The sequence below is a fragment of the Anomaloglossus baeobatrachus genome, chromosome 2 (assembly GCF_048569485.1).
Source record: "Anomaloglossus baeobatrachus isolate aAnoBae1 chromosome 2, aAnoBae1.hap1, whole genome shotgun sequence".
Classification (NCBI taxonomy): domain Eukaryota; kingdom Metazoa; phylum Chordata; class Amphibia; order Anura; family Aromobatidae; genus Anomaloglossus; species Anomaloglossus baeobatrachus.
Genome location: NC_134354.1, coordinates 748,268,513 through 748,280,940, shown reverse-complemented (window position 1 = coordinate 748,280,940; position 12,428 = coordinate 748,268,513). Strand labels below are relative to the sequence as shown.

The 12,428-nt window shown below is 51.4% G+C and overlaps 1 protein-coding gene across 3 annotated transcripts in view; it reads left to right on the top strand.

Moving 5' to 3' along the window:
- Positions 1-12,428, top strand: part of DYNC2H1 (dynein cytoplasmic 2 heavy chain 1) — an 852,364-nt gene that overhangs the window by 41,825 nt on the left and 798,111 nt on the right. For all 3 annotated transcript variants that reach the window (XM_075337457.1, XM_075337458.1, XM_075337455.1), the window contains exons 7-9: positions 805-939; positions 1,023-1,136; positions 1,696-1,807. In XM_075337457.1, coding sequence (XP_075193572.1) covers positions 805-939; positions 1,023-1,136; positions 1,696-1,807 — 361 coding nt within the window. The remainder of the gene's footprint in view (positions 1-804; positions 940-1,022; positions 1,137-1,695; positions 1,808-12,428) is intronic.

Here is a 12,428-nt window from a genome sequence, read left to right as displayed (position 1 = left end):
ATTCAGTCATCATTTTTTTTTGTTCACACAATGATCATCCATTCCAGTTGTATCGGCATTGATCAGCGTCATTAAGGCTATGTGCGCACGTTGCGTACAGTTCACTGCAGAAATTTCTGCAGCGATCTGAAGAGCACATGTGCGCTTTAAATCGCTGCAGAAATGTCCGTAGCGAAGCCGATTCCATGCGCTCTGCCTGCAGCTCCTCCCATAGACAGAGCAGGAGCTGCCGGCAAAGCGCACGGAAGAAGTGACATGTCACTTCTTTTTACGCAGCGCTTCGGCAGTAGCCGAAGCGCTGCGCTCTAAAACGCCACGTGCGCACGGCCCCTGCACAATCTCCATAGACTGTGCAGGGGACGCATGCAGTTACGCTGCGCTACAAAGCGCAGCGTAACTGCATATATTTACGCAACGTGCGCACATAGCCTAAAGACTTATTCCAAATATTGATAGTGCTCACGTATCCATATGATAGTAATCTGATCAGTGGGAGTCCAACCGCTGGGGCCAGTGGTAATCGGGGCTCTGCTGTAGCCCATCAAAATGGAGTGGTGGCCACACGTGTTCGCCCCACAGCTTAATTGATTTTTTTATGGGACTATCGGCGGTAGCTGTTATAATTCTGTGCAAGTCCCATAGAGAATAAATGGAGCATAACCACTGTACCAATCCGAACGGGCATTTCTCTGCCCCATTTTGAGGGTCGCCAGTGATCGAACCACTAATATTAAAGTCATCACCCAAACTGTAGATGGGTAATAGATATCAATCTTGAAAATAACCATATCCTGATCTTCGCAGGTGTTCACTATAAGGATGATGTATGAAAAGTTGGCGTACTTTCTGCCCTCTGGTGAGGACGATTCCCAGCGCTCTAGGAAATTGTTTGAACCTTTTGCTGGATTGAACCCGGTGCACTACAACCCGTATACTGAGGTAGGGAGGAGTTCTGCTACGCCGACATCTGGAACTCGTACACGTCACTGTCACTGATAATTCTCGTGTCACTGTCTCCCCAGCCTTTATGGAGAGCCGCAGTTTCCCAATACGAAAGAATTATTGAGCCGGCAGAAGAAAAAATAGCAAGCAAGCTGAAATCGTATTTCTCTGATATAAATGACAGTCCACAACAGGTATGTACTCGAGATGACTACAAGGAGCATTAATATTATATAGTACGCTTAACCTCCGAGGGCTATACATGAGTATTAGGAGGTGGGAGTTATTACATAGTGAATGTGCACGGACTACGATCCAATGCGTAAAACCAGTAAATGGTGGTAGTGTAGGGGTAGGATTATACAAGTATGGTACATACAACTCAGCCTTCTGTCTCAGGTATGTATTAGGAAATACGTCTGACTCCTGATACTTACATAAGTATTGCTAGTCCCTAGAGAGAACGAATAAAGATTAGCGGGACCCTGGTCGAGCGGCCTTGTTGGTTCTCCATGGCTGCCAAACCAGATCCCGATGACCTTCCTCCTACCTCCCAGCATCCCCAATCCTAATGATGTCATGCCTACTAAGCAGACAAAGCATTGGGGACATCGGCAGGTAGGAGGAAAGTCATAGGCTTCTGGTGCACTGGCTGCGGATTACTGATGTGGCCACTGGACCAGGGTCCTGAGAATCTTTGATCAACGCTGCTGTGAACTGTCAGTTTCATATATGATTTGTCGTCTTTTCTAGCTTCTACAAGCTTTTCAGAGACACAGAGAGCTGGTGAAGAGACCAAGTATTAGGAAGCATCTAATCCTAGAACGTGAAACATTGTTGGCCAGGCTCATGGACTATATTAAAGGTAATGATCACATTAGCAGTTGTAGACCTATCTGCCGTACATTTGGGGTGGAGTTTTCGTGAAAGGACACTGTCTGATACCAGAGGTAAGTAGCTTGAAGAGTAACCCTCAATTATTAATTTTTATTTAATAAATCAATAGTACACATCAATGTAAGAAACTTTGTAATATATCTTATCAGAGAAATCCACTTCTTTCTTTATCGTTCCTTTATGGGAGACCCAGACCATGGGTGTATAGCTAGCGACCTCCGGAGGACACACAAAGCACTACACTCAAACGTGTAGCTCCTCCCTCCGGGCTATATACACCCCCTGGATGACAATCTACCCAGTTCAACGCTTTGTGTTCCAGGAGGATCACACACACTTTTATTTCCTCATATTTCAATTTTATTTTAATGTTTTAAAGATTTGGAAGAAAAGCGGGTCCAGTCTGGACTCCCGGCATGTCCCTTCACGCTCCACTCTGCGGGGTGCTGTTAAGGTTGATTTTAATAAGGCTGGAGCCTTCACATGCCGAGCTCCTTCGCATCCTCTGTCGAGGCTCTGTTTGAAGTGGGAGCCTCCACGGTCCTCTCTGCTTGCAGGAGGCCGGCTCCATCCACAGCCCTGTCTGGTCCCTGCTGGAAGGAGCGTTAACCCCCATTCAGGGACATGGCCCTGCGTCTCAAAGCTAAGTATTGAGACGTTTTTTCAGGGGTCCCGGGTACTTTTATTATGGGGGCAGTATGTGCTTTAGCGTTACTGTTAATTTCGGCCGGTTCTGGGAATTTCCCATGAGAACCGCGCCGACGGTGCCTGCTCGTCGGCCGCACTTTAAAATCTAGGCCCCGGCTTCAGTTTGGGCCTAGTTTCGTTTTTGGCTTCTTCTGTATGTTTTGCATACAGCGACGCCCACCGCCCGGCCAGCAGAGCGGAGGGCACTCCCCTCTGGGGGGATGTCCCCTCCTCTGTCTACCCCCCTGTGTCTCTCTGGCCTCTGTTTTTTCCCGCTCCTGGGCTTATACACGCCCCCCTCCTTCTCCCACCGCCATTTTCTCAGCGTTTTTATCACTGAGAAGCACTGGATGCTACTGCTGCATACTTTTTGGAAGCTGTCACTTTACAGGGGAGCGGTGAAGTCCGGAGGGCACACAGAGAACAGGGCTGGTAAGCCACAACCTATGGTTGTGGATTTTTATACACTCAGGCTTTCTACAGGAGTGTGTTTTGGCTGCAGAGCTTCCTCCACAGCAGCATGTCTGTCACTAGGAGCAAGGCTGCAAACATGTATGCTATATGCACTGCTTGCAAGCTAATTCTGCCAGAGCCTAGCACGTACCCACATTGTGATAACTGTGCTAATATGGTTGTGTCTCAGCCTGGAGCCTCCGCAGGGGTCCCTCCGGCTGCTTCGGTCCCGGTGGCTGAACCCCCGGCTTGGGTAGCATCCTTTACACAGGCTCTTTCCAAGTCGTTTGCCGATTCCATGGGGCAGCTGTCTCAGACGCTGCTGTCTATGCATCAGCCTCCCTCTCAGCCCCCCTCTCAGGGTGTCTCTGCTGCTCAGAGCTCTGCAGAGCCCTCAGAGCATGTCCTTGGACCCCGTCCCCCCAAACGGAGACGCACGGACCCTCCTCCTTCCTCGTCCCACGGCTCTGATTCACAAGCCGAGGTGCAGGGCGAGGATGATTCATTTACTGTGGGCTCAGACTCTGCCTCTATGTACCCCATTGACTTGTCTGAGGGCGATGCGGACGTTAGTGACTTGATTGCGTCCATTAACTCCGTACTGAACCTTAACCCACAGGAGTCAGAGGATCAACCCTCTCTGGTAGAGGTACACCAGTTTACCTCTCCTAAGAAGCCTAGGAGTATGTTTTTTAACCACTCCAGCTTTCAGACCACTGTTAACAAGCCAAGGGCCTGTCCTGACAAACGTTTTCCGAAACGTAGTTCAGATGACCGTTTCCCGTTTCCACCGGAGGTGGTTAAGGACTGGGCCCAGTCCCCAAAGGTAGACCCTCCAGTGTCCAGAATCTCAGCCCGCACAGTAGTTGCGGTGGCCGACGGCACTTCTCTTAAGGATCCCACTGACCGCCAGGTTGACCTTCTGGCCAAGTCTGTATTTGAGGCGGCAGGAGCCTCCTTCTCTCCGTCTTTTGCGGCGGTGTGGGCTCTTAAGGCTATCTCTGCCTCTCTGGCGGAGATTCATTCCCTCTCCAGAGACTCTATTCCTGAGATGGATGCTTTAACCGCCCGAGCTTCAGCTTTTGCATCCTACGCCATGTCTGCCGTCCTGGAAGCTTCTCACCGCACGGCAGTGGCCTCCGCTAATTCCCTCGCGATCCGCAGGATCTTGTGGCTTCGAGAGTGGAAAGCGGACGCTTCCTCTAAGAAGTACCTTGCGAGTCTCCCTTTTACTGGGTCACGGCTGTTTGGGGAACAGCTGGATGACATAATTAAGGAGGCTACTGGCGGGAAGAGTACTTCCTTGCCACAAGTTAAACCCAAGAAACCTACCCAGGGCAGGAACCAATCGAGGTTTCGTTCCTTTCGTTCCTCTAACTGGTCATCCTCTAAGCCCACGGTCTCGTCCACTACCGCCAAGGATCGTAAATCCAACTGGCGCGCAAAGCCGCGTCCTCAAAAGACCGGAGGAGCCGCTGCCACCAAGGCAGCCTCCTCGTGACTATCTGGCCACGCCAGCAACGTCCTTGGTCGGGGGCAGGCTCTCCCACTTTGGCGACGTGTGGTTGCAACACGTCTCCGATCAGTGGGTGCGGGATATCATCACCCACGGCTACAGGATACCTTTTTCTTCCAGCCCGCCAAACAGATTTTTTCTGTCCACCCCCCCCTGCTCCAAAGCCGCCGCCTTCGCTCAGGCCGTGGCATCCCTGCAGACCAACGGTGTAATTGTTCCGGTCCCCGCCCGGGAACGGTTCAGAGGTTTCTACTCAAACCTCTTTCTAGTTCCCAAAAAGGACGGTTCCTCCCGGCCCATCCTGGATCTCAAGCTTCTCAACAAGCATGTTCAGGTGCGGCACTTTCGCATGGAATCTCTAAGATCGGTCATTGCCTCAATGACCCAGGGAGATTTTCTCGCATCCATCGACATCAGAGATGCCTATCTGCATGTGCCTATTGCGGTTTCACACCAGCGTTGGCTACGCTTTGCGATCGGAGAGGAACATTTCCAGTTCGTGGCTCTTCCCTTTGGCTTAGCCACGGCCCCCCGAGTGTTCACCAAGGTCATGGCAGCAGTGGTTGCTGTCCTGCACCTCCAGGGATTGGCAGTGATTCCTTACCTGGACGACCTTCTAGTCAAGGCCTCATCCAGTGTAGACTGCCAACGGAGTGTCTCTCTCACTGTCGCCACGCTAATTCAGTTCGGGTGGCTTGTCAACCTCCCCAAGTCGACTCTGACCCCGACCCAGGTACTCTTGTACCTAGGGATGCAATTCGAGACTCTGCCGGCACTTGTCAAGTTGCCCTTAGTCAAACAGCAGTCCCTTCGTCTGGCGGTGCGCTCTCTGCTGAGGCACCGCCGTCATTCCCTCAGACGTCTCATGCAGGTGCTGGGTCAGATGGTGGCGTCCATGGAAGCGGTTCCCTTTGCCCAGTTCCATCTGCGTCCCTTGCAGCTGGACATTCTCCGCTGTTGGGACAAGCGGATCTCTTCTTTGGACAGGCTAGTGGCTCTGTCATCACAGGCCAGGAACTCCCTTCAGTGGTGGCTTCAGCCCCTCTCCCTGTCACAGGGGCGGTCCTTCCTGACTCCGTCCTGGGTGATTCTCACCACGGATGCCAGTCTCTCCGGTTGGGGAGCGGTGTTTCTCCATCACCGAGCACAGGGCACTTGGACTCCGTCCGAATCAGCCCTCCCGATCAATGTGCTGGAGATCAGAGCTGTGTTTCTAGCTCTTCTAGACTTTCACCACCTACTGGCGGGCAAGCACATTCGGGTTCAGTCGGACAACGCGACAGCGGTTGCCTACATCAATCACCAGGGCGGAACTCACAGCCGTCTGGCGATGTTGGAGGTTCAACGAATCCTCCAGTGGACGGAGGACTCAAAGTCCACCATATCCGCAGTCCACATCCCAGGCGTGGAAAACTGGGAGGCCGATTATCTCAGCCGTCAAACCGTGGACGGCGGCGAGTGGGCCCTGCATCCGTCAGTGTTCAGATCAATCTGCCGCAAGTGGGGCACTCCGGAAGTAGATCTAATGGCTTCCCGGCACAACCAGAAGGTTCCGGTTTACGTGGCTCGCTCCCACGATCCTCAAGCCTTCGCAGCAGACGCACTGGTTCAGGATTGGTCTCAGTTCAGTCTGGCCTATGTGTTTCCCCCTCTAGCGCTCTTGCCCAGGGTTCTGCGCAAGATCCGAATGGAGGGCCGTCGAGTCATACTCATTGCTCCGGACTGGCCCAGGCGAGCCTGGTACCCAGACTTGCTCCGCCTGTCCGTAGAGATCCCGTGGCATCTCCCGGACCGCCCAGACCTTCTCTCTCAAGGTCCGTTCTTCCGCCAGAATTCTGCGGCTCTCAGATTGACGGCGTGGCTCTTGAGTCCTGGATCCTGACGGCTTCAGGCATTCCCTCTGAGGTCATCTCCACCATGACTCAGGCTCGGAAGTCTTCCTCGGCTAGGATTTATCATAGGACTTGGAAAATTTTCCTGTCCTGGTGTCGCTCTTCCGGCCATGCTCCTTGGCCGTTCGCCTTGCCGACCATCCTGTCTTTTCTACAGTCAGGTCTACAGTTGGGTCTGTCCCTCAATTCCCTTAAGGGACAGGTGTCGGCTTTGTCGGTATTGTTCCAGCGGCGTATCGCTCGACTGGCTCAGGTGCGCACCTTCATGCAGGGCGCATCTCACATCATTCCTCCTTACCGACGACCCTTGGATCCCTGGGACCTTAATTTGGTCCTCACGGCCTTACAGAAACCCCCTTTTGAGCCTCTCAGGGAGGTTCCTTTGTCCAGACTTTCACAGAAAGTCGTCTTTCTAGTAGCCATAACTTCTCTCAGGAGAGTTTCCGATTTGGCTGCGCTTTCTTCGGAATCCCCCTTTTTGGTGTTTCACCAAGACAAGGTGGTTCTTCGTCCGACTCCGGACTTTCTTCCTAAGGTGGTGTCTTCCTTCCACCTTAACCAGGACATTTCATTGCCCTCTCTTTGTCCGGCCCCTGTGCATCGCTTTGAGAAGGCGTTGCACACCTTGGATTTGGTGCGGGCGCTCCGCATCTATGTGTCTCGCACCGCCGTGTTTCGGCGGTGCACCTCACTTTTCGTGCTAACCACGGGTCAGCGCAAGGGCCTTTCGGCTTCTAAACCGACCCTAGCTCGTTGGATTAGGTCGGCCATATCCGATGCCTACCAGTCTTCTCAGGTGCCTCCCCCGTCGGGGATTAAGGCGCACTCGACCAGAGCTGTCGGTGCCTCCTGGGCTTTCAGGCACCAGGCTACGGCTCAGCAGGTGTGTCAGGCTGCCACTTGGTCCAGTCTGCACACTTTTTCTAAGCACTACCAAGTGCATGCTCATGCTTCGGCAGATGCGAGCTTGGGCAGACTCATCCTTCAGGCGGCTGTCGCCCATTTGTGAAGTTAGGTTTTGCCTACTTCTCAGTTTAGTTTATTTCCCACCCATGGACTGCTTTGGAACGTCCCATGGTCTGGGTCTCCCATAAAGGAACGATAAAGAAAAAGAGAATTTTGTTTACTTACCGTAAATTCTTTTTCTTATAGTTCCGACATGGGAGACCCAGCTCCCTCCCTGTTGCCTGTTGGCAGTTTTTGTTCCGTGTGCTTCACGGCTGTTGTTAGTAGACAGAGTTCTGGTTTTGCCGAGTTTTACTCTATCTCTACTTATGGGTGGATGTCCTCCTTCAGCTTTTGCACTGAACTGGGTAGATTGTCATCCAGGGGGTGTATATAGCCCGGAGGGAGGAGCTACACGTTTGAGTGTAGTGCTTTGTGTGTCCTCCGGAGGTCGCTAGCTATACACCCATGGTCTGGGTCTCCCATGTCGGAACTATAAGAAAAAGAATTTACGGTAAGTAAACAAAATTCTCTTTTTTTCCTCCAGAACTGATCATTGCCTTTCAAAATTCTCATTTTACGGATAAAACCTGTATTCAGTGAAGACTGAGATAAGAGATGACACTTCGTACTTATAAGGCTATGTGCCCATGGGAGATCAAACCTGCGGATTTATCTGCGGATAATCCACGGATTTTCTGGATTTTCCAGATAAATCCGCAGGTTTAAGCATGTACAGACACTCCCCATGTTGTCCTATGGGACTTGGGGAGTGCTGTGTCCATGCTGCGGATACGTGGGGCTGCGTAACATGCTGTGGATGTCCCGCAGCCGCACTTAATTGCATGTCAATTATTTCTGCGGAATTACCCGTGGAAATCCCGGCTCTCCACTATGGAGATGGGGCCGGGACTTCCGCAGGTACCGTATTTTTCGCTTTATAAGACGCACCTGATTATAAGACGCACCCCCAAATTTGGTGAAGGAAAAGAGAATTATTTTTTTTTAATGTTAAATGGGGTCCATCTTATAATGCCAGTGTCCCTCTAACAAATCATATAGGGTATATGTCCCTCATAGCCCCCCATCCTAAAATTAGCCCCCTTAATCTGGATATGGCCCCCTTATATTGAATATAGCCCCCTTGTGATGGCACACATTCCCCTGTGCTGCCTATGGCCCCCTATGGATTGCATACATTCCCCTGTGCTGCCTATGGCCCCCTATGGATTGCATACATTCCCCTGTGCTGCCTATGGCCCCCTATGGATTACATACATTCCACTGTGCTGCCTATGGCCCCTATGGATTGCACACGTTCCCCTGTGTTAGATAGCGCCCCCATATTGCTGCCCATGGCCCCTATAGATCGCACAAGTCCCCCTGTGTTAGATATCGCCCCCATGGTGCTGCCTATGGCCCCTATATAGATTGCACAAGTCCCCCTGTGTTAGATATCGCCCCCATAGTGCTGCCCATGGCCCCTATATAGATCGCACAAGTCCCCCTGTGTTAGATATCGCCCCCATAGTGCTGCCCATGGCCCCTATAGATCGCACAAGTCCCCCTGTGTTAGATATCGCCCCCATAGTGCTGCCCATGGCCCCTATAGATCGCACAAGTCCCCCTGTGTTAGATATCGCCCCCATAGTGCTGCCCATGGCCCCTATAGATCGCACAAGTCCCCCTGTGTTAGATATCGCCCCCATAGTGCTGCCCATGGCCACTATATAGATCGCACAAGTCCCCCTGTGTTAGATATCGCCCCCATAGTGCTGCCCATGGCCCCTATAGATCGCACAAGTCCCCCTGTGTTAGATATCGCCCCCATAATGCTGCCCATGGCCCCTATAGATCGCACAAGTCCCCCTGTGTTAGATATCGCCCCCATAGTGCTGCCCATGGCCCCTATATAGATCGCATAAGTCCCCCTGTGTTAGATATCGCCCCCATAGTGCTGCCCATGGCCCCTATATAGATCGCATAAGTCCCCCTGTGTTAGATATCGCCCATATAGAGCTGCCCATGGCCCCTATATAGATCGCACAAGTCCCCCTGTGTTAGATATCGCCCCCATGATGCTGTCCATGGCCCCTATAGAGCGCACAAGTCCCCCTGTGTTAGATATCGCCCCCATAGTGCTGCCCATGGCCCCTATATAGATCGCACAAATCCCCCTGTGTTAGGTATCACCCCCATAGTGCTGCCCATGGCCCCTATAGATCGCACAAGTCCCCCTGTGTTAGATATCGCCCCCAGGCTGCTGCGCATAGTAAAATAAAACCCTCTTTCCTTACCTCCTCCAGCGTTTATCTCCCTCCTGTATTCCTCCGTGCTTCTCTTCCTTACTTCCTGGTTCTCAGTGCGGTCATGTGATCGGCACATCAGGGTGAGATCTCTGCGTGCCTGATCACAGTGGAAGCAGGGACACGGGGAGAAACGCTGGAGGGGGTAAGTAAAGCTTTTTTATTTTAGAATGAGCAGCAGCACGGGGGCCATATCTAACACAGGGGGGGGGGGCATGTGCCATGACAGGGGGGCGCAGGCTCATATAATATGCACCGCTCCCCCAGCCCCTCACTTCGTGCGATTTCAGCACCACCGGAGATGGACAGCGGCTGTGCATATTATATGAGCGGGAGCAGGAGATCAAACGCCGCCGCCGCAGCGTTCACCTGCCCCCAGCACAGCGCCCCCACCTTCCCTGGACCCTGCAGTGTACATATATATATATATATATATATATATATACCCCCCCCGTATATTCGGCTTATAAGACGCACCCCCTACTTTCCCCCAAAATTTGGGGGAACAAAAGTGCGTCTTATAAAGCGAAAAATACGATCTGCATGAATGTCCGCAGGTTTACCGCAGCTAAAAGTAGCTGCGGATTCCGGCGAGCAGCTGCGGGAAACCTGCGGCCATACCTGCTGATATAACCGCAGGTACAAACTCCCGTGGGCACATAGCCTCAGATTCAGTGTAAAAGGGAGGAGGGAGGCGCTCTGCCTCTATTAACTCACTCCGCCCCTCCACATAGAATCTGATAAGCACCAAGTAGTATTTTATAATAATAATAATAATAATAAATCTTTATTTCTATAGCTCCAACATATTCCGCAGCGCTTTACAATTCAGGAGGATCATATACAAACAAGTAACAGTTATTGTATTTTCTTTAACTACAGTAGAGTAGAAAAAAAAAAAAAGAGAACCCTGCTCATCAGCGCTTACAATCTACAATGAGATTGGGGAGGGGTAGGGGGGGGTGAAGGTACAAGTGCTTATTTACAATGACAATCCAGCCATCTCAAGGAAATGCCGGATAGATAAAGGATGCCTTTATCGGGCAGCCAGAACCTTGAGATGCATTTGGGTGTGGTGGAGTTTGACATGGACTTATGTTCTGAGAGGTCGTGGAGGGACTATGTGACTTTAATTTGGCTAGGGAGTGTGATAGGCCACCCTAAAAAGATGCATTTTTAGGGAGCGTCTCAAGCTGAGTATGTTGTGATTCGTCCTAGTTTCTTGGGGTAGAGCGTTCCAGAGGATTCGTGCAGCTCAAGAGAAGTCTTGCATCTGGGAATGGGAGGTTTGGATTAAGTGAGGATGTTAGTCGAAACTAATTTGCAGAGCGTAGAGAACCGGTAGGGTGATAGAGAGAGATGAGGGTGGACATGTAGGGGGGTGCCGCACTGTGGAGAGCTGTGTGGGTAAGAAGAAGCTATTTGAATTGGATCCTGTGATATATGGGCAGCCAGTGCAATGACTGGCACAGAGCAGAAACATCCGAGTAGCGGTTAGCCAGATAGGTGACCCTGGTTGCTGCATTCAGTATGGACTGTAGAGGAGAGAGTCTAGTTAGGGGGAGAACAATTAATAGAGAGTTACAGTAGTCAAGGCGAGAGTGGATCAGGGCCACGGTGAGGGTTTTTGTCGTTTCCATTGTGAGAAAGGAGCAGATTTTAGAGATTGTTCTTGAGGTGCAAGCGACAGGAGCAGGAAAGAGATAATATATAGGAGGTGAAGGAGAGATCGGTGTCAAGTATAACACCCAGACAGCGAGCCTGCAGCCTAGGAGGCTGACACTAGTCAAACTAAATAGAAAAAAGTTAGCTCCTCCTTCGCAGTGTACACTGACCAGGAACCGAGACAGTTTTTTGCTTAGTGTCCTAGGAGGCGGACATGGGCCTGTTTTCAGGCCATTTGTTACTCTTTTTCCGCTTTTCCTGGTTCTGGCGCGTTTTTTTGCCCACTATCCTTTCTTCTGTTTCTATTCAGTCTCTGCAGATCTGGGCTACAGGATGTTCCACACTCCTGCACTCCACTGGTTACAAAATCGAGCTCACCTTTCTCCCTACGCGCCGCTTCCTGCAATCACAGATTCCCAAATCCACGGCCCAGAATGGGGCCTTGTATCGGGCCATCGCGGCACTTCGCAATGCAGGCGTTATTGTACCAGTTCCCACCAAACACACACGTTACACAGGTTTTTCCTCAAACCTCATCGTGGTACCCAAAAAGGACGGCTTGAACCGCCCTATTTTAGATTTCAAGAGGTTAAACAAGGCAGTGCGGACTTGCCCTTTTCGCATGGAATCTCTTAGATCTGTGGTTGTGTCCATGGAACCTGGAGAATTCCTGGCCTCCATCGATATAGAAGACGCCTACTTGCACATTCCGATCTGCAAAGCTCACCAGAGATGCCTTTGGTTCACAGTTGGGGAGGAGCACTTCCAATTTACGGCTCGCCCTTTTGGCCTAGCCACGGCACCTCTGTTTTTTTTACCAAGGTCATGGCGGCTGTCATGACCATGCTTTGTCCCAGAGGTATTGTAGTCATCCCTTAACTGGATGACCTACTCATAAACGGACAGTCATTTCTTGCCTGCTCAGAGTGTGCAAATCTGCTTAGACACTCTTTCGAGGTTGGGATGGCTCATCAACCGCCAACAGTTGTCCCTAGTCCCATCTCAACGTCTCGTTTTTTTGGGCATGGTCCTAGACACTTCTTGAGCTTGGGTGTTTCTACCAGTAGAGAAACAGACCTCCCTGAGACAAGGCATTCAAGTCCTCTGGCGCAAACGCCCTTTATC